Here is a 21,145-nt window from a genome sequence, read left to right on the forward strand (position 1 = left end):
CACAAAAAAAGAAATCTTCAAAATTGGAAATTGTTGAAAATTTTTAACGTTTTTTTGCCAAATCAGCCCGAAACAGGAACTTAAAACAGGAACAGAACCTTATTTACTGACTGACAGAACCGTTGCTGGTTCTGAAGGCCGGTAAAGTTCTCCGTGTTTCTGACAGAACCAGGATGTTCTCGTCGGGTTCTGTCTGTTCAGGGTGAAACTGAACCGACGTGGAACTTCTTAATTTGTGAATCAAAAACATTTTAAGTCAAAAGTGAAACCAAAGACGTGAAACAAAAACTCAAACTTTATTAATAAACACAAAATTTTTCATTTTTATTCATCTTTGTTCTCATGGAAGGATCCGGTGGAGAGAGGAATCCGGATCTGTGGATCCACCTCTTCAGACGGGAGCAGGAGGAACTCGGCGGCCTTGGAGGAGGTCCAGGAAAACGCCGCGTTCTTCTGCCTGGGGGGCACAGGGGGGCTGCAGCCATGCATCACCTCAGATCTACAGTTTTACGGCTGCGGCCTCTAACGGCTGCGCAGGCGGCCCAGAGCAGGCTGACGGGACGGGACGGAGCGCCGCCTGCGAGGTTCCTGAAGACCACGGCGGCTCCGGAACCTTCCTTCAGTGGAACCAGCAACAACTATGTGGAGGAGATGTACGCGGCGTGGCTGGAGAATCCCGGGAATGTTCATAAGGTAGAGTAAGACGGTTGAACCAAAGCTGGACTCCCCGTGCAGCGGGTGACCTCTGCACACGCCCCGCCCTCCAGACGCTCACCAGAACAGATACATGTGTCCAAACGTTAGTGGGCCAAAGTGTACACAAACAGACTCTTTAGCCTCTGCGGGAAACACTCACATCCTGCACAGAAAAATCAAAGTTTGGTAAATTTATCAGTTTCATTTTCTACATTCTTCATCAGCTCTTTCAAAATAAAAGCAGAAGCCTTAAAAAGAAGCTAACATCAGTAATAGGGCAGACGTCTTCCTTAAATGTTATTCTGGTTGTTGCTAAAGTTAGCATGTTAGTTTGATCATTATCTATTTATTTTAACATTTATAAGATAAATTGAATCAAAAATAAACAACAACCAATCAAAGTCGTTGGTAAATCGAATGTGCTTTTGGTCGTATAAGTTGAGCGACAGCTTTTATAGTTTTCCATCACTGGTGATTTAACCCTCAGGGCCAAATTAAGTATTAGTTACAGAAAAAAAATATGATATTTGGGCTAAATGATCACATGGGATAGTAATCGGTAGTTAGCATTTAGCTGTTGCAGATCTACAACGTCTGTCCAGAGAGAATTAACAAGATAGAAAACATCAAACCTTCGTCACCACTGCACTTACAGATACAGGTGGATACAGGTGAACAACCACACCTGTACGGGTCACACAGGTGACCTGCATAAAATATTAGGGTCATAGACCATGACCCCATGAGGTATACATGGGGTTTACGTAGTGAACCTTAACGGACCTCTGCAACACGCAGAGGTCCGTTAAGGTTTTAGAACACTCTAAAACTACAATTTTAAAACTTTAAAACCATATTTTTTAAACATAAATATGAACTAGATATATAGCATTACATGTGATAATGCTAAGCTGAATTTGGCTGCTAAAGATGCTAATGCTGATAGCTAAAAACGCTGAAGCTGAAGGATGAAGAACCTGAAGGTGATAGCCAGCTGAAATATTAGCTAAATGCCAAATTAGCCTAAAAAAACTATAAAAAAATTGGGTTAGCCGAAACAGCTAGCATGTAACTGAAATATTAGCTAAATGCCAAATTAGCCTAAATGAGCCAAATTAGCCCAATTAGCTAGAGTTCAAAATATAAGAAAAAAATGAAAAAAAGCCTAAATTAGCCAATACAACTAGCATGTAAATATTAGCCTAACTTCAAAACAGCATAAAAAACTTGAACAAAGTCTAAATTAGCCAAAACAGCTAGCATGTAACTGAAATATTAGCTAAACTCCAAAATAGCCTAAAAAAATGGTAGTAAATGCTAAAATAGTTCAAAAAGCTAGCAGAATGCTAATTTTTAAAACTTCAAAACTGTAACTTTTTAACATAATTATGAATAATAAAAAGGCAGGAATATTATTCCAGAATAAATCAAGGTAACATCGGAACATTAATAACAATAAAATAAAGTGAGAAATGAGACGATCAGTCGTGCGGGCGCACTCCGTCCATGTGTGGGCGTTCATAAGTACGCCGTACGACAGCAACACCCGCACGCCATTGACCTACGAATACTTCACAATGTGCTTACCCCACGCTCCACAATGGTACGTTCCATTCAGTGGTACGAGACTCAATCTGTAAGACACACCTGAGCCCCCGTCAAGGTGCAGCCGCCCCACAGACCCGGATGACCCAAAAACCAGCAGCACCTGTACAGGTCATGTGACTAAAGCTTTAGATCCCATATGCTTAGAAATGATCAGATCCCTTCAGACTGGTCTCAGATGAAAGTGATTTGATCATGTGTCAAACCAGAGAAGCTAGAGGCGGAGCTTCTGTAATTATTAGTGTTTGGCTCACACAGGATCCCATTGATCCCATTCATCCCATTGATCCCATTAATCCCATTGATCGCATTGATCCCATTGATCCCATTAATACCATTAATACCATTGATCGCATTGATCGCATTGATCCCATTAATACCATTGATCCCATTGATCCCATTAATACCATTAATACCATTAATACCATTGATCACATTGATCCCATTGATTTATTTCAGTTTATTTTGAACACTATTAAAAAAAAAACAAAAAAAAAACCAATAAAACAGTCAAACAAGAAACAAAAGAGTAACCAAAAAAAGAACAGTACACACTTGATATAGTGTTCAAAAAGGGGTGGGAGGAAGTTAAAAAACGTATTTAATCCCACCCTCTTAGCTAATTTAAATAATGCTACTCAAGCCTGTCAACTTACTTTGTCTCAATAAAGGAAAAAAAAGTCACAAAGAAAGAAAAACAGCATACACACATGGAAGAGAAAAGAAAAAAAGATCCATATATATGTAAACACCCGTACACAAATGTATATACACTTATATGCCTGTACACTTGCATATATGCACTAATCACTATACATCCACAATAGCCCCTCATTTATTTATGATTATATAGTCATTAAATATTTTTGACCTGTATTGAATTTTGAATAACCTTATTGATAACCCTCCTAAGAGAGGATGGATCAATGCGATCGCATTGATCGTCTTTGATCCCATTGATCCCATTAGTTCTGGTTGAAGACTCGTCTGTATTAAACTTCCTGCGTCTAGGAGGTTATTTCTAAATGTACTCAAACACGTTGGATTCCAGTCGAGGTTTAACGTTCCTTTGGCTAACCGTTCAGGTAATTCCAGTTCTAGCATGTTCTAAAGTAACTCTGTCGTTTGTTCACATTCTTTCTGTTAGCTTTAGCATGTAGCTAGCATCAATCTGTCAATTATTCTGTAAATGATCTAGTAAATGACCTGCAGCTGTTTCCTGAGCCGCCGAGGTCGTCTGAAGGTCGTTCCTCAGGTCGGCTTCAGTTTTACAGGTGTAACATGGGGGGGGGCGTACAGTGTGTGTTTGTGTGTTTACATTCGGAGGTGAATGCAGAGATGTTTGTTCAGGTCTGAACTTTGACTCCTGTTGGTCAAACAAACCATCTGCTGCCCTGAACTCACTGAGAAACACTTTAACGGTTCAGTTTCCCCCAACGTTGAATTAAATCCGTGTTCAGTCTCATCCGTGTCGTATGTTGGTTCAGCTGCTCACAGCTCGGTTCACCACGGTCGTATTTTAGATAGTTAGTAGTAACTATAGGACAGGCGATCGGATGGTGACTGTGTTTCACTCAGAGGGTAACATGGATGAACTCTGGTGGGATGAGAACGTCTGATCAGTTTCAGAAATCTGTGTGAGTTCAATGCAGCTTCATGCTTGACCCTGTTTGTGTTTATTCTGGTTCTGGGCTTTAAACTCGTACAAAGATGAAGGAACAGACAGTTATTATCTTAAACCTCCAGTGTCTGTGCAGGAAAAGCTGCTGCTGGACGTGAAAGAACAGCAGAAACATGTAGCCGATGCTCCAAAGAAAGAAAAGAGGCTTTTATTTTGAAATGAGAAAATGTTGGTGAATGCGAACATGGATCATTTATGATCAATGTACGGTTGGAACTTCCATTTGAAGTTTCCCACGAGCGTTTATGAAGACAGGGGTTCTGATGCAGACGCTCCTGAACGACCATCCACGAATCGGACAGCCAGAACCCGTACGGGTCGACCCGTACAGGTGGACACGTCCAGCCTTTAATCTGCCTGTAAACTGATCTCTTCGATCATCGTCTTCATGCCTCTCAAGACCGTAATCTGATTACTCTCGATCTGATTAGAATCTCAGATGAAAACATCAGGAGTGTTAGTGGAAGACCTAATCAGACTTCTGGACCAACACCTCCTCAGAGCTCCAGGCTGCAGAGCAGAAACTCAGTCTGGTTTCTCAGAATTAAACTGAAGACTCAAAACTCCAGACGAAGTTCCAAACGTCACAGTTTTTACTCTTAGCCAACATCCACAAAAACATAAGAAAGAGTCAAAATATGAACACAAATCATCTTCAGGGATGGATGGATTTTTGTTGTTTTGTGGAAATGAAGTAAATAAATGAAGAATAAAAGTCCCGACCCAGACGGTAAACATGCCGGCAGAAGGAAGCGGTTCCTCCTGATCCTCCTGTAACATGTGGAATCGCTGCTCCTCCATACTCCACGTTTACTCTGCCAGGTATTGTTCCATCGTAAGCCCCTCCCCCTGCGTTTATTTAGCTCTTTGTAAAAACTACAGGTGTGAATCTGCAAGAATCTGGCGATACGATACATATCACTACTATCCCAAGACTGAACCAGGACAGTTTTTCACTTTTTGACTTAGAAAAACAGGTATACTGAGTAGTACATGTCTCATAACAAAAAACCCAACCACCCAACGGGGCGGCTGTGGTGCAGCGGTTGACCCCTGATTGGAATATTGCAGGTGTTTGAGTGGAACAGCTGTGACCGTTTCCTTCTTCTTCCTGCAGTCCTGGGACGTGTTCTTCCGGAATGCTACCGCTAAAGCTCCAGCGACCCACCAGACCCCCGGAGCACTGGTGGGGGCTCAGCCCGGCGTGGAGAAGCTGGTGGAGGATCACCTGGCAGTGCAGTCACTGATCCGAGCTTACCAGGTATGAATGCACACCTGAGGGAGCGACTCGAGCAACTCGTACTCCGGTTCATCCAGTCTGTGGAGTATTTTAACCCCCTAGATCACATGGGTCAAAGTCGAGGCCCGGGGGCCGGATCCGGCCCTCCAGATCATTTTATTGTATTGTTATTAATGACCCGATGTTATCTTGTTCTTATTTCTAACTTGTATAATTTAGACAAAATATATTTTTATGGAGAGTAAAATAGAAAGTTATTTAAGCTTTAAGTTGATTTATTCTGGAATAATATTCCTGCCTTTTTATTATTCAGAATTATGTTAAAAAGTTAAAATTTTAAAGTTTTAAAAATTGTCATTCTGCAGCTTTTTGGATTATTTTGGTATTTACTACGATTTTATTAGGTTATTTTGGAGTTTAGCTAATATTTCAACCACAGCTATCAATTTCAATTAAACTGAATTAATTTCAGCATCTTCATCTTAAAAATGTAGTTTCAGAGTGTTTCATAGATGTTTATCCTGTTCGGCCCGCGGCCTCAGGTGTGTTTTGCATTTTAATTCGTTGAAGTTCAATCAGTCAGTTGACTGTATCTGAGAACTGGAGTGTGACTCCACCCACTAAAAAAATAACATACTTCTGACTCCAGCCAATTCAAGTCAAATCAGTTTTTCACAAGTCGGTCTGAGTCAGCGTTTCTATGGCAACCACTCTGACCAATCAGGAGTGAGCTTGTTGGAAGGCCACGCCCCCACCACTTGGAAGCAGCTACAAGAAATCTGTCGATCGAATGTGAAAAATGTTGTTCAGCAGGCTCCGCCTACTTTTATTCAGGTCTCTAACTGGTCAGTTTATAACTTGAACTAAGAGAAAACCTTTAGTAAAGAGAGGATTATCAAGACGTTAATGTGGGAGGAGCCTGAGAGCTGTTTAAACTCTTAAAAGTGTTGATGAGAAAGCAGACGACTGGACTTGGATTATCTTTAACTATTGACGACGTTTTTAACTCTTTGATGGAACCAACATTTTTGGAGGGATGTTTTGAAGTCTCGACCTTCATCCTGTCGTCTTGTCTGAAGGTACGAGGACATCACATGGCCAAGCTGGACCCTCTGGGCATCAGCTGCGTGGACTTTGATGACACGCCCTGTCCTGTGGGCCTCCAGAACGTTGGTGAGAAAAATCATGACTTTTTTTAATCACATCGTTTAGTTTTGTGCGCTCTCCTCCTCATATAGTTTCAGTGGTCAATGAAACTGATCACACAGTGATGGAAACATCCAGAAATGAAGCTTCACGTCTGTGAAGACTGAGAGTCAAACCGAGTCGTCGTGGAGTTTATTCCAAACCGATGGTGGATTTTACCACAAACCCACAGATGTTCAAACAGAGTTTTTTCTTTAGAGGAATCATTTCAACTGAACCGTAGTTTGACTTTATTTGTGTGATTGCTTAGTAAGCATTCACTCCACAGTGATTCTCCTGCTCCTTTCTGTTTTTCGGCAGGTAAAAACTCAGTCACATTTTCAGGGATTTCATCAATCTTGGTTTGAAAACGTCCAGCTGGTTCAGGACATCACTTCTTGTATTTTTATAAACTTTATAGTTTTTGAAATATTAAACAAAATATGTCCCCTAGGAAATGAATTAGAAAGTCTTCAAATGTCAAAATTTTAAGCAGATTATCAACAAACCTTTAAATATTTTCATGGGCTATGATTTCATCTTTTAGTCATTTTCAAAAAACTTGGAGTTTTAGCTAATATTTTAGCAACATGCTAACATTTTTGACTAATTTAGTTTGCTGAGGAATTTTAGGATATTTTGGAGTTTAGCTAGTATTTAAGCAACCTGCTAGCTTTTTGACTAATTTGGCATCTTCTCAGGTTTTTTTTAATGCTAATTTGGAGTTCAGCTAATATTTTAGCAACATGCTAAGATTTTTGACTAATTTGTTGTCTACTCAAGTTTTTAGGATAATTTACAGTTTAGCTTCTATTTTATACTAATTTAGCTTATTGGCTAATTTGGAGTTTAGCTAGTATTTAAGCAATACAGCAAACATTTTTGTTAAATTGGCATGTTTTAGGGATTTTAAAGCAATTTTACTACAAATTTTCAGAAATAAATCAAACAAAAGTAAATATTGTCAGCATTTTAAATCGATACAAGTATCGCCAAACAAAATATCGCGATATATCGCTGAATCAATTTTTTCTTACACCCCTATTGATGATAAGGGGCATGAAGTGAAACTAAACAATCAGATAATATATGAATGACTACATTACCCAGAATGCACCAAGGGAGCAGCTGACTGGTCAGATGTTTTAATAGAAAGTTTTTCCTAGTAAACTGTGTTGTTCTTCATGTCTTTTATTTGCCATTAGCAGACTTTAAAATCCTAGAAAACTTTATTGACACCAGCGGTCAACGTTGTTCTGCTGTAACACATAAAACACAAACCGATCCAGTGAATCATGTCTGCCAGGCTCCAGACTACATTACCCATAATGCTCCAACAAGCCATCGACCATCGAACAGGTGTGTCCGTCCTTTGTGCATCAGACTGACTTCTTTCGGACTTTTCCTCCCATCCTGATCTGACCTCCGTCCTCTGACCTCTCATGGTTATTAGGTTAGGGAACAGGAACCTCGTTAATCATTTCTCACGACGTTTATCAGCAGATTCTCTTGTTTGTAGGAAAGTCAATAAAGGCCAGAGGTCACATGTGAGTAAATTCTCTCGAGGAACGTCAATCAGGGCGGCGTTTGAAAGCAGCCACGCTTCCTTTTGGCGCTGCGGTTTGGAACGTTCTGTACGGACGGCCGTGTTCCCGGCGAGATAAGGCCTCCTTATCGCGTGCTGTCCTGCTGACGCCGGCAGGTTCTGCTGGAGCCTGAGAGTCTGACGTTCACGGACCAACGAGCATCTTCACCGCTGAGGAGGCGGTGGCTCCAGCAGGTTCCTCCTGCGGGACAGAAGCTGTCCTGCTCAGCAGAAGGTCACGGAGGTCAACCTGCAGCTCGAACCGCCAGTTTGTCACATGTGTGACGTCTCATTTGATCCCAAACATTTTCAGAAATCCTTCAGAGAAGTTTGTCTGTAATTTGAATTTTGGAGATCTATTAACTTTAATTTAAATTCTGCTGGAAGATGACAGCAGTGAACAGAACAAACTAATGACTAAATATGTCTTTGCATCATTTTATCATTTCTAATATAACTGTTATGGATATTCTTTAAAACACGTTTATTTTGTTAGTCAGTTGTATCACAAACTAACATCTGCCTCGTTTACTCCATTAAAGACGTGCACCATCATTGCTCCCAAGAAAATCATGTTTTTCCTTTTTTTTACAAGTTCTTGTGGCATTTTTCTAAAGATGAACGACACATATGAAGAAAATTTGGCTCAAAATTGGAAAGATTTCCTATTTGTGATGTAGAAAACATGCTGGGCGGAGCTATAAGCTTCCTGCTCCGCCCCATTTTGATACAGACAAATAGATCCATGAATGTCTTTGTTTGTCTGGTCGGAGATGGAATCTGGATCAATAACTCAAATATTTTCGGGATTAATCGGATTTTGCTCACCATGATGATGTTAGGTTGGGGGTGGGAGGGGCTGTAAGAGACTTTAAAGGGTAACCAAACCCTAAATTAACTTTTTTGGCTGTTGACATTTATAAATGGGGCCTTAAAAGTCCTGTCTGATGGTCATAGCCAAATTTTTGACAAATTAAAGTAAAACTGTTTAATTCTTCAAAATATAGTCAAAAATTGTCTGTGTGCTGCCCCCTAAAGGTTGAATGGAGGTATTACAGTTGAATTTTGTGATAGGTCAAACCATGTAAGTTTCAGAAGTCTGACATCATGATCTGCAGCTCCGGTAATGATAACAGTCCTGCCTCAGGCCCCGCCCCTCTGACTGGATTTTCAAATTGTTTTCCTCTTAAACTTTGATGTTTTTCTTCTACAGATCAAAATATCAGCATTATTGTATTTATTTATATTTTATTTAGTTATGCTGGGCTTGGCTATTTGTTCTGAAACGTGAGACTTTTATCCTGAAAGTGCGACTTATACTCCAGTGAGACTTATACTCTACTGAGACTTATACTCCAGTGAGACTTATACTCCAGTGAGACTTATACTCCAGTGAGAATTATACTCCAGTGAGAATTATACTCCAGTGAGACTTATACTCCAGTGCGACTTATACTCCAGTGCGACTTATACTCCAGTGCGACTTATACTCCAGTGAGACTTATACTCTACTGAGACTTATACTCCAGTGAGACTTATACTCCAGTGAGACTTATACTCCAGTGAGAATTATACTCCAGTGAGACTTATACTCCAGTGCGACTTATACTCCAGTGCGACTTATACTCCAGTGAGACTATACTCCAGTGAGATTTATACTCCAGTGAGACTTATACTCTACTGAGACTTATACTCTACTGAGGCTTATACTCCAGTGAGGCTTATACTCCAGTGAGACTTATACTCCAGTGAGATTTATACTCCAGTGAGACTTATACTCTACTGAGACTTATACTCTACTGAGGCTTATACTCCAGTGAGACTTATACTCTACTGAGACTTATACTCTACTGAGACTTATACTCAAGAAAATTCTGTAAATGTCTCCAACCTGAACCTTATTTCTGATTCATGACTGAATACCTTTCCCCTCATGACTTTGTAAACTTGTGATTTATATCGATTATATTGTGATTGTTTTGTTCTCATTATAAATTATTGTGCTGTCACTCAGAGAGATGAATAAAAGCTTATCTTATCTTCATGTAGTGATTGTAGGTACAGCGAGTACCCGACAGTTCCAGCTTCAAACCTTTGTGTTCCTTTAAGCTGATTTGGTAGAAATGTAGGAAGTGATTTTTGTGCCACCATATTGCAAGTAAAAGTTACAGATTTGAGATAAACATTTACTAAATTTCAAACAAAATGTAAAGTGCTGAGAATAAAACGAAATAATTTGCAAATAAAAATACATAATATTGGTTTTCAAAAACATTTTTTTTTGCTTTAAAATAATATTTTAGTTTCTCATCTCGCTTTCACCCTATCTTTGATTTTGCGTTCAAAATTATGTTTAAAATACCTATTATTTCACATCATCAGTAAGGATAATGTTGGCTTACCAGAGTAAACTTAATTTATAAGCAGAAGAAATGTTATTTTTAACTTTTATTGTTCATTTTCACAATGACTAATTTCTAAGAACTCATGTTTACTTTTGTCCAAAGTCCAAAATATTCATGAAAAAATGCAACTTTCTCTTAATATTTCAACGTTTTATTCATGAAAATCTATAGACCATTCATACACATCATATTCGTAATGTGACGTGCAGATGCACAGTGACGACGCTGATACGTGTTTTTCTGCTGCTGACATTTTAAACACGCTGGTCACTACTCTAACATGAAGAAATCCAGAACTCTGTTTGTATATTTGAGTTCCTTCTGAGTTCTTCTCAAGAGAAACGGGCCAGAATGGTTGAAGACTGTAGAATTCTGACCGAACAGCACCGATACTGTCCACGAGCAGGCAAGGCAGAGACACATGATTGGATAGAATCTAGACCAATCAGCAGGCTGGCACTAACGGAACGCTGAGAGGAAAGTTTGAACGCAAAATCAAAGATAGGGCAAAAGCGAGATGAGGCACTACGCATCTAAAAACGTTTATGTTGCAAACGCAAAAATATTTTTTGAAAGCAAAAAAAAAAAAGAAAACTAAAAGTTTGCAAATGCAAAAAAAATATTTTTTAAAGAAAAAAAAAGTTTGCAAATAAAAAAAAGTGTTTTGAAAGAAAAAAAATGTACAAACGCAAGTTTTTGAAAGCAAATATTATGTATTTGTCATTTGCAAATTGTGAAGTTTTATTCTCAACAATTTACATTTTGTTTGCAATTTAGAACATTTTGATGTCAAATCTGTAGCTTTAGCTTGCAAGATTGTGGCATAACCCCCCCCCCCCAGAAAAAAGGAAAATAAATTGATACGGGATAAAAAACTGAAACACGACTAAAACATCTCTAAAACGTCTCTGCCCTACATTAAAAACCACTGAAGCCTCAAGGTCAGAAACTCAGAGAATATTTTTTTTAACATTTGAAGTTTTTTTTATTTTATTTTCTATCTATAAAGGAAAATTATGTTTGTTTTTGAAGCTGACAAGAACGTTGAAGCAAAACTTTTCCTTTCTATGATCCAAAACAAAAAAATAAAGAATTTTACAGGTTAAACAAAAGGTTTGATAAAAAGTGAAACACAAGATAAATGTACCGAGCAGAAGGATCAACCTGATTTTTTATGTTCAGTGGCCTCTAGTGGCCAAACTGCAGATCGCATCCAAATCATTTCATCTCTACCTCCTGAGCTTTTAGAAGAAAAAAATGACAATTTCTTTACAAACAGCTCCACCTACTGGTCACTTTTTAAATGGGTTTAAGGGAATCATTTTCAGCAAAAATAAAAAAAGAATCAATATTTACATTTATGTACTAAAATACAAGCATTTTTTTTTTTTACTATTTTTCTGCATAAATAGTCAAATTTAAATATAATCGTCAGAAAATCCTGAAAAGGCTGCAGTGGGATAATTCTGTTCTCATCAGGAACGTGGCTGCAGTTTTTCAGAGGAAGCTTTAATCTGATGGATTAAGCTGACAGTTATGGGGGAGGGATTACAGGAAAATGGTCCTTTAGTGCTTTTTCCCTTCAGTCTTTTTTCTGTGTCAGACTGTTGCTGATTTATGCTCAAAATGTTCTTTATTGAAGAATAAACTCAAACTTCAGCTGTTGATCTTAAAACTCGATTTATTTGGGTAGGATCAGGTTATCTGGTTTGTATTTCTGACCATCAGAAACCCTGAAGTGACAGATAAACCGGCTTTGATCTGAGACGCTGGTTCCACTTGTTTTCATGTCGTGTCTTTTCATGAGACTTAAGAAAGTCGTATCTAAAAGCTGCTGGTTTACCGCCGTTTTTCTCGCCCTGGAAAAGGACTAGATTCCAGCGACATGGACCGAATGTTCCGGATTCCTAAAACCACCTTCATCGGAGGGAAAGAGAGCGCTCTGACCCTCAGAGAAATCATCCGCCGGCTTGAGGTCAAATGCTTTCAAAGACGAAGTTCTTCTCTTAAAAGTTTGATGTCGGTTGCAGAAACCGCGGTTTCCCTCTCTTTCCTTTAGATGGCGTACTGTCAGCACATCGGGGTCGAGTTCATGTTCATCAACGACGTGGAGCAATGCCAGTGGATCCGGCAGAAGTTTGAGACCCCGGGAATCATGCAGTTCACCGTGGAGGAGAAGAGGACTCTGCTGGCCAGAATGATCCGATCCACCAGGTGGGTCCGTCCTCCAGCTGGGTTCAGGAGGGAGAGGTGATCGTTTTCTGGGAGCTAAGTCCTTCATCTGTCCTCAGGTTTGAGGAGTTCCTCCAGAGGAAGTGGTCTTCAGAGAAACGCTTCGGCCTGGAAGGCTGCGAGTCCCTCATCCCGGCTCTGAAGACCATCATCGACAGGTCCAGTCAGAACGGGGTGGAGAGCGTGATCATGGGGATGTCCCACAGGTCCGTATGAGAACACAAAGGCTTTAGTGATCCCAGACTGATTCCTGAAGAACCGTTTGTTCTTTCAGAGGTCGGCTGAACGTGTTGGCTAACGTGGTCCGGAAGGACCTGGACCAGATCTTCTGCCAGTTCGACTCAAAGTTGGAGGCTGCAGACGAGGTTTGGACTTGACCTAAAGAGACGTGAAGTAAAGACTTACCCCAACCGCCCTTACGGGTGGATACGATCTCTGTGGGGGTAAAATGGTCAAACCAGTACAGACCCACACAAAATGTCAAGGTCATAGACAGCTTGGGTCACCACACTTGGGTCAGATCTGGACCAAATCTGGGTCAAAGCATGACTTAACCTGGGTCAGATCTGGACCAAACCTGGGTCAGTTCTGAGGCAAACCTGTTCCATATTTGGACCAAATCTGGGTCAGATCAGGATCCACCCTGGGTCAGACCAGGACCAGATCTTGGTCAGATATGGACCAAACTTGGGTCAGATTTGGACCTCACCTGGAGCAATGGCGTTTTCAGTTTTTGTCTCTTTGTGTTTTCAGGGTTCTGGAGATGTGAAATATCATCTGGGAATGTATCACAAGCGGATGAACCGGGTCAGTGACAAGCAGATCACAATCTCTCTCATGGCTAACCCGTCCCACCTGGAGGCCGTGGACCCCGTGGTTCAGGGGAAGACCAAGGCCGAGCAGTTCTACTCCGGAGACTCTGAAGGCAAGAAGGTCCGGAGACCCTCCAGGTCCTGAACGGCAGGTCAGAGAGGGCCGTGGTCTCAACATGTTTCTCTGACTCTGCAGGTGATGTCGATTCTTCTTCACGGCGATGCTGCATTTGCAGGTCAGGGCGTCGTGTACGAGACCTTTCACCTGTCGGATCTACCATCATACACCACCCACGGCACCATCCACGTGGTGGTCAACAACCAGGTACTCTGGTTTGAACCTCTGAACCAATGACTGCAACTACCCAGAACTCTTTTGTCTTTGGAGGCCGTAGAAACAACACAAGCCCCTAAAGAAGATTACCCATAAGCCCCATCTTTGTCCGGTCACACGCGCTTACCCCCTAATGTATGGGCTTTACATTTCGTGCTGCTGCGCCGTACTTCATTGGAACCGTTGAGGTTGTGGTTCCACCTGGGCTGAGTTTGACTGGACTATAATGTTACCAGATTTGGGACAAAAGGACAAGTCGATTTCAGATCAGGAGGTTTTATCAGACCAGCAAATACACCAGTAGAGATCTGTAGGTCGTAACCTCCAAATGCTGACCACTGGCAATTCCTCATAACCATATTTATCTTGAATAAATTGTGAAACTAAACTCTCCTTATCCCAGGGATGGGCAACTACAGGCCTCGAGTGCCGCTGTGTCTGCACAATTTCCATATATCCAAGCCCTACTCATGACTGTTTACCTGGTTCAGGTGTGTCCAGCCAATGAGAGCATGCCAGAGCAGGGCATGTTGGAAAACATGCAGGAATGTGGCCCTCGTGGCCTGGAGTTGCCAATCTCTGCCCTATTCTGTAAACGGTAAATGGGCGGAACTTGTCCGCCAAAGATTTGGCGACGCCATTCATTTCAGAGGAGCACTTGTCGACTGAAAGGCCACGCCTTAATGAGGCAGATGGGTCTTTGGATGGAACCACAGAGATGTAAAATGTCGTTAGAACTACAGTAAATCTTCATGTTGTTTGGTCATTACATCACTGGAGATGGACTCGAAACAGCTGGTTCCAATTAGATTTTTTATATGCCAAACCGGTGCCTTTGAAACAGTTCCAACAGTTGGCTAAAGATTTGTTTGGGCGCCATCTTGTCTGCAACCAGGACCCATCGGTTTGCGGGTGAAATCGTAGATAGATTCTTAAGCTAGTCTGTTGTTAAACTGGCCTTCAGGAATCTGGATGCTCTCTGACTTGTTAAGGGTCAGATTTGTGTCCTCTGTCACGGTTCATATCGGCAAGTTTTAGATTTTGGACAACAAACTTCTGGTCGGTCACATCCTGTCGTTCCTGTCGCCCTCTCAGATCGGGTTCACCACAGATCCCAGGATGGCGCGTTCGTCTCCCTACCCCACAGACGTCGCTCGAGTGGTCAACGCCCCCATCTTTCATGTCAACGGGGACGACCCAGAAGCTGTGATGTACGTGTGTGGCGTGGCGGCCGACTGGAGGAACACGTTCCACAAAGATGTGGTGATAGATCTGGTAAATAGCCAGTTTGGTTTGTATTTCAGTTTTCTGAGGACTTTAGCATAAATGTAGCTTTGATTTCAAAGTCCTTCCCTTCCCACTTAAAATTTTGACACATTTCTCTCAAATTCCTGCGTCTGTCCTCAGGTGTGCTACCGTCGAAACGGACATAACGAGATGGACGAGCCCATGTTCACGCAGCCGCTCATGTACAAGCAGATCAAGAAGCAGAAGGGAGTCCTGCAAAAGTTTGCTGAGAAGCTCATCGCTGAAGGAGTCGTGACGACGCCGGAGTACGAGGTCAGCGGCTCCGGACAACCTCTCGACTCGCGTTGATGTTCCGTCTTTATTTAGGTTTGATCTCTTTCGTGGACCAGGTTAATCAACCTGGTTAATCAGAACCAACACATGGCCCTGCAGCTGTTGTTTCCACAGATACTCAAGAGAAACGGCCAAAGTCAGGAACTGTAGTGGATTTAGACACTGAAACTTCAGTTGGTCCAATGTTTGGTGGGAAAATGGAAAACCCGACATTATTTGAACAAATAAAACTCAATAAAACAGTTAAAAACCTTGGGACCAACAAAAGTATATAAAAAAACCTCAATGCCTCCTCACAACATGCTGTTGCTAGGCTAACCAGGTAACATTTCAACCCATTCTCTTCCCAAAGTCGTCACATATTGACGTTTGGTTACGGACCCCTCCGTGTCACTTTTTGATGTCTGGGTGTCCCCAAATCGTCGTTTTTTTGACTTGCTGTTGCAGTTAAATCAGGGGTCGTTTTGTTAGAGGCGGTACCAGATGGAGACCAAACCTTTGGATGCAGCCGGTACCGGTACCCTAATACTTGCCTGGTCAGCGTCTGGTACCAGTACCCTAACCCGGTACCCTCACCCTAGCCTGCTCCGTTACCGGGTACCAGTACCCTATCTCTTTCCTGGACCGCGTGTGGTACCAGTACCCTATCTCTAGCCTGGTCCGTGTCGGCACCATTACCCTATCTCTTTCTGGTCCGTGTCCTGTACCAGTACCCTATCCCTATCCTGGTCTGCATTGGGTAGCAGTACCCTATCTCTTTCCTGGACCGCGTGTGGTACCAGTGCCCTATCTCTAGCCTGGTCCGTGTCGGCACCATTACCCTATCCCTTCTGGCCCATGTCCTGTACCAGTACATTATCCCTATCCTGGTCTGCATTGGGTACCCGTGCCCTAACCCTAGCCTGCTACGCGACCAGTATCAGTACCCTAACCTTAGCCTGGGCCAAATCCTGTACCCATTCCTAGCCTGGTGTGTCCAGTGCCCTAACCCTAACATGGTCTGCCTCTGGTACTTCATCTGGAACTGGTACTCCATTCAGAACTGGCACTGTCCGGTACTGGTACTGATCCATGTTCAGTACCGGGTTAAGGTTAGAGTTAGGATAGCCGGTGCGGTCCACGTCCCGGTACTGGTTTGTGACCCGGAGGTTGGGGAGCCTTCCTTTAATTGAAACAGCCAGCACATCACTAAACGAGGGTCCTGAATCCTCCCTCAGAATGTGACCACTTGGGAATGAGAATGTGTAGAACATTTAGATTCATGGAGTCGTCCAAACTGAGAATGTGTGCATGGATTCTCTACAGTCATTGATCCTCCAAGATATATGATATAAATGAGTTTACTCCTATGATGTACAGTATAGCGCCATCTTTAGTCAAATTGTGACAGATGCTAACGGGTTTTGTTCAGTAGATCTAGTGGACTTATGGCACTAACTGACCCAGATCAACCCAGAACCTCACACACAGAAATCTTCTCCCAACAGAACCCATCAAATGTTTTCTCATGAAAACTGTCGGTTAAGAACAGAAACAAAGGTTGTTTAGGAAAACTGAAACATTTTCCACAGATACTCATCACCGTCTGGCTGGAAAACAACACAACGGTTTCTATGATCTATCATCTTCATGGACTCTGGAATGTGAGACTAAATGTGACGTCCAGATCTTAATTTTCTTAAGTTCTTGTCGTCTTTAGGAACAAATTGCAGCATACGACAAAATCTGTGAGGACGCCTTTGCTCACTCCAAAGATGAGAAGATCCTGCACATCAAGCACTGGCTGGACTCTCCGTGGCCGGGTGAGACGTGTAAACCAGAAGCTTTTTAGTGACTTTAACAGCTTTGTTGATTTATTGGGGATCCAGAGTAAAGTTTTAAACAAATTACTTTTGTTTCGGCTGAAAACATCCTAAAGTGTTTGGTTTTATTAAAGAAAGTCCCGTTTTCTTCACATTTAGAATTTTTCACACTTGATGGTCAGCCGAGAACCATGAGCTGCCCTTCCACCGGCATCAGCGAAGACGAGCTTCGCCACATCGGAAACATCGCCGCCTCCGTCCCGGTGGAAGACTTCACCATACACGGAGGTGCTCGCCGTTCTCCTCAGGCTGTGGAACCCGCCGGGCTCCTCTGACTCCGCCTCTCCTCTCGCCGCAGGCCTGAGTCGGGTCCTGAAGGGGCGATCAAACATGGTGGCCCAGCGGGTGTGCGACTGGGCGCTCGCCGAGTACATGGCGTTCGGCTCTTTGCTCAAACAGGGGGTCCACGTGCGGCTCAGTGGGCAGGACGTGGAGAGGGGCACGTTCAGGTAGCCTCCCCTGCTGGTTGTTGTTGGTACTGCAGGTTGTTTCACGTCCTCGTGACTCTTCTGTCTCTGCCTTACAGCCACCGGCACCACGTTCTTCACGACCAGAACGTGGACAAGAGGACCTGCGTCCCGATGAACTTCATCAGCCCCGACCAGGCTCCCTACACCGTCTGCAACAGCCCGCTGTCCGAGTACAGCGTGCTGGGTGAGACGCACGAGCTCGCTCGCCGCTGCATGGCAGCTCTAACCGAACAGAAAGCACTGATCGAGCTCGACGTGATGAAGAATTCCCCCGAGTCTTCATCTAGAGTTCAGCTCCTGACGTCTGAGCTCTGACTCGACCCGTTCTCTGCAGGCTTCGAGCTCGGCTTTGCCATGACCAGCCCCAACGCGCTGGTTCTGTGGGAGGCCCAGTTTGGAGACTTTAACAACACGGCCCAGTGCATCATCGACCAGTTCATCAGCTCGGGTCAGACCAAGTGGGTCCGGCAGAACGGGATCGTTCTTCTGCTTCCTCATGGTCTGGAGGGGATGGTAGGCGCTGCAGCTTTTCGCTCCTGCAGCTGCATGTTTGTGTTTAGTCTTCAGGTTTAGTCGTCTTACTTTTACAGATAACAACTTATAAGTATAACAAAACAACGTGCTTGACAAGGAATGGGTAGAATAAAAATCTTGTGTGGTCCCGCCCCTTTTCCCAACACCTTATGTTACATATTTGTGTTTACAGTTTTTTTTTTGTCAAAAACACTTCAATTGACGCTTGTACAAGAGACATTTGCTCATTTCTTTATAACGATCATTTCAGGCCTTGTCATTAATACAATACTTTTTTCTTCCAGGGTCCAGAACACTCGTCTGGCCGACCCGAGCGGTTCCTGCAGATGTGCAACGACGACCCGGATGTTTTCCCCGTCAGTCTGTCTTTCCTGAATCGTTTATGAACTGCGAGTTATTTTTTCTTGACTTTGATTTGGTTTCTTTGGTTTAGTTCTTCTGTTTGGATCAGTGACGACAGATGTTCTCTATTCCTGCTGACGGTTCTGATTCTGGTATCTGAACTCTCTCAGAGCCTTTCGGAGGACTTGGCGGTGCATCAGCTGTACGACTGTAACTGGATCGTGGTGAACTGCTCCACGCCTGCGAACTACTTCCACGTCCTGCGCCGGCAGATGCTGCTGTCCTTCAGGAAGCCAGTGAGTGAAACCGAGTGTTGAGGCAAACCCGTTCAGAACCAGCAACCATGTTCTGCTCCTCCCTTCTTACACCACAGTTGGTGATCTTTACGCCGAAGTCACTGCTGCGGCACGCCGAGGCCAAGTCCAGCTTTGACGCCATGCTGCCGGGTGAGAGCTGATGGGAAGAAATCCAGGTGGATCTGTGAAGTCTGAGATCACGTCTGAGTTTGATCCGGTTCTGCAGGGACGCACTTCCAGCGCGTCATCGCGGACGACGGGCCGGCGGGCGCCAGGCCGGAGAGCGTGAGGAGGGTGGTCCTCTGCACTGGAAAGATTTACTACGACCTGACGCGAGAACGCCGGGACAGAGGATTGGAGGAGGAAGTAGCCGTCATACGAATCGAGCAGGTGTGGTCAGAGATCTGTTAGTTTGTCATTTCACATGAAGCGTGGGCGGGGCTTGATGTGAGGCTCCAGGCAGCCGCCAGCATTCTGGTGAGTCAGGGTTTCCAGTGACAGCAGCTTTCTGGCTGCAGAATGACCTGATGTTATCTTGTGCTCATTTCTAACTTGTATAATTTTGACAAAATATATTTTTATGAGTTTTTCATGCCTGGATGAGAACATCTGAGGAGTTTGACGTTTTCCTTTTCCTCCCTCAGCTTTCCCCGTTCCCCTTCGATCTGGTGAAGTCAGAATTGGATCGATTCTCAAAAGCTGAGCTGGTCTGGTGTCAGGAAGAACACAAGAACCAGGGTTACTACGACTACGTCAAGCCCCGCATCCGGACCACCGTGGGGCGCCGCCGGCCCGTCTGGTAAGGCTGAACAGAGCCAGCGGCGGCGGCGGGAGCCGGAGTGGACGCCTGTTGAAACGCCGCGCTTGTCTGCTTGCAGGTACGCGGGTCGTGAACCGGCAGCAGCTCCGGCCACCGGAAACAAGCAGGCCCACGCCGGCGAGCTGCAGCGTCTGCTGGACGCCGCACTCGACCTCGACAGCTTTTCTAGGAGATTTTGACCTCACATCTGACCTCTGACCTTTAGACAAAATGCACAACTTTATGAGCTTTAGCTTGAAGGTCTCCTGTGCAGTTTAAAAGAAGAAAATGTTTTGTTTTAGTCAAATCGGTTTAATTTATGAGGTCGAATCAGGAACAGAATAAAGTGAATGAAATGTCAACTTTAAACTCAAAACTTGAAAGAAAAATTGAAAATCTAATATTTAAAATTGTAGAGATTTAAACAGAGAACTTCATTAAAAACTACAAACCTAAAGCTATTTTTTAACAGCTCCTGCTTTGTATTTTCAAACTAATTGGGGCCACTTTTTACTTCCTGCCCCTGATGATGTCATTGTGACCCCTGTCACCTGATGTCAATCATCTCCTGGTAGCCTATGGGTTTCAAACCCCGCCCCCTCACAACATATGATGAACTCCGAAAACTCTAAAAAAAGAAAATAATAAAAGTTAAAAAAATACTGAAACAGCAGATGTCAATAACAAACAATTTTATTTAGATAGTTATTTAATTGTTCTTTATTTCAAATGATCAAGCTGATCCAAATGTGACCTCATTATAAGAAAAATAATTTAATAAAAATATGAGAAAGAAATTACAATTTTACAAGACTAAAATAATACATTTATGGTTTAAATAGTCATATTTTATAAGGAAAAAGTCTTAAAAAAAAAAAAGTTATACTTTAGAAAAAAAAAGACTCTTACACCTGGTTCACTCCGGACACGGAAGCGTCGCAGTATGGAGGCTGCTTCCATTTGGCGCCCTTGTTAAGATTTAGATATGTATATATATGTATATGTATATGGTGTATATATATATATATATGTATATATACACCATATACACATACATATATATACATATATATGTATGTGTATATGGTGTGGTTCTCACCGGGTGCGGAGCACCACGATCCTCCGCGGAGGGCTCCCGCCGGGCAGCGGATTAAACCACATCAACTCTGACAGGAAGTTTCATCAAGTTATATGACAAAATCTCATTTATTTTCAAAACATGACATTTTTCCACAATAAAACACTGTTATTGACAAATGCGATCATGTTTTTGTATCTGAACAGACGGTAGAGATGAAAATAAACACAATAACAACACAAACACACTTCTGTGTGTCTCAACAACAGATACATTAAAGAAGTGCAGGTCTACTAACTGTCTTCTTCTTAGCAGAAACATGGGGTCATAGTATTAGGTTATTAACTTCCCCATGATGGCAAACCAAAGAAACCCTAACAGAGGCGCCTGTCGACTGTCTCGTCTGGT

At 42.8% G+C, this 21,145-nt stretch overlaps 1 protein-coding gene across 1 annotated transcript in view; it reads left to right on the forward strand.

Moving 5' to 3' along the window:
• The window catches only part of ogdhb (oxoglutarate dehydrogenase b), a 22,435-nt gene extending 1,523 nt beyond the window's left edge, over positions 1-20,912 (forward strand). Inside the window, exons 2-23 of the mRNA XM_024299298.2 lie at positions 350-693; positions 5,100-5,243; positions 6,302-6,395; positions 12,266-12,372; positions 12,457-12,611; positions 12,689-12,835; positions 12,904-12,994; positions 13,383-13,562; positions 13,638-13,766; positions 14,871-15,050; positions 15,183-15,335; positions 17,056-17,158; positions 17,318-17,446; positions 17,517-17,667; positions 17,745-17,872; positions 18,023-18,201; positions 18,507-18,578; positions 18,735-18,860; positions 18,938-19,010; positions 19,087-19,250; positions 19,505-19,659; positions 19,739-20,912. Coding sequence (XP_024155066.1) covers positions 484-693; positions 5,100-5,243; positions 6,302-6,395; positions 12,266-12,372; positions 12,457-12,611; positions 12,689-12,835; positions 12,904-12,994; positions 13,383-13,562; positions 13,638-13,766; positions 14,871-15,050; positions 15,183-15,335; positions 17,056-17,158; positions 17,318-17,446; positions 17,517-17,667; positions 17,745-17,872; positions 18,023-18,201; positions 18,507-18,578; positions 18,735-18,860; positions 18,938-19,010; positions 19,087-19,250; positions 19,505-19,659; positions 19,739-19,859 — 2,991 coding nt within the window. The 5' untranslated portion in view covers positions 350-483 and the 3' untranslated portion in view covers positions 19,860-20,912. The remainder of the gene's footprint in view (positions 1-349; positions 694-5,099; positions 5,244-6,301; positions 6,396-12,265; positions 12,373-12,456; positions 12,612-12,688; positions 12,836-12,903; positions 12,995-13,382; positions 13,563-13,637; positions 13,767-14,870; positions 15,051-15,182; positions 15,336-17,055; positions 17,159-17,317; positions 17,447-17,516; positions 17,668-17,744; positions 17,873-18,022; positions 18,202-18,506; positions 18,579-18,734; positions 18,861-18,937; positions 19,011-19,086; positions 19,251-19,504; positions 19,660-19,738) is intronic.
• The last annotated feature ends 233 nt before the right edge of the window (positions 20,913-21,145 follow it).

The sequence above is a fragment of the Oryzias melastigma genome, linkage group LG12 (assembly GCF_002922805.2).
Source record: "Oryzias melastigma strain HK-1 linkage group LG12, ASM292280v2, whole genome shotgun sequence".
NCBI lineage: Eukaryota > Metazoa > Chordata > Actinopteri > Beloniformes > Adrianichthyidae > Oryzias > Oryzias melastigma.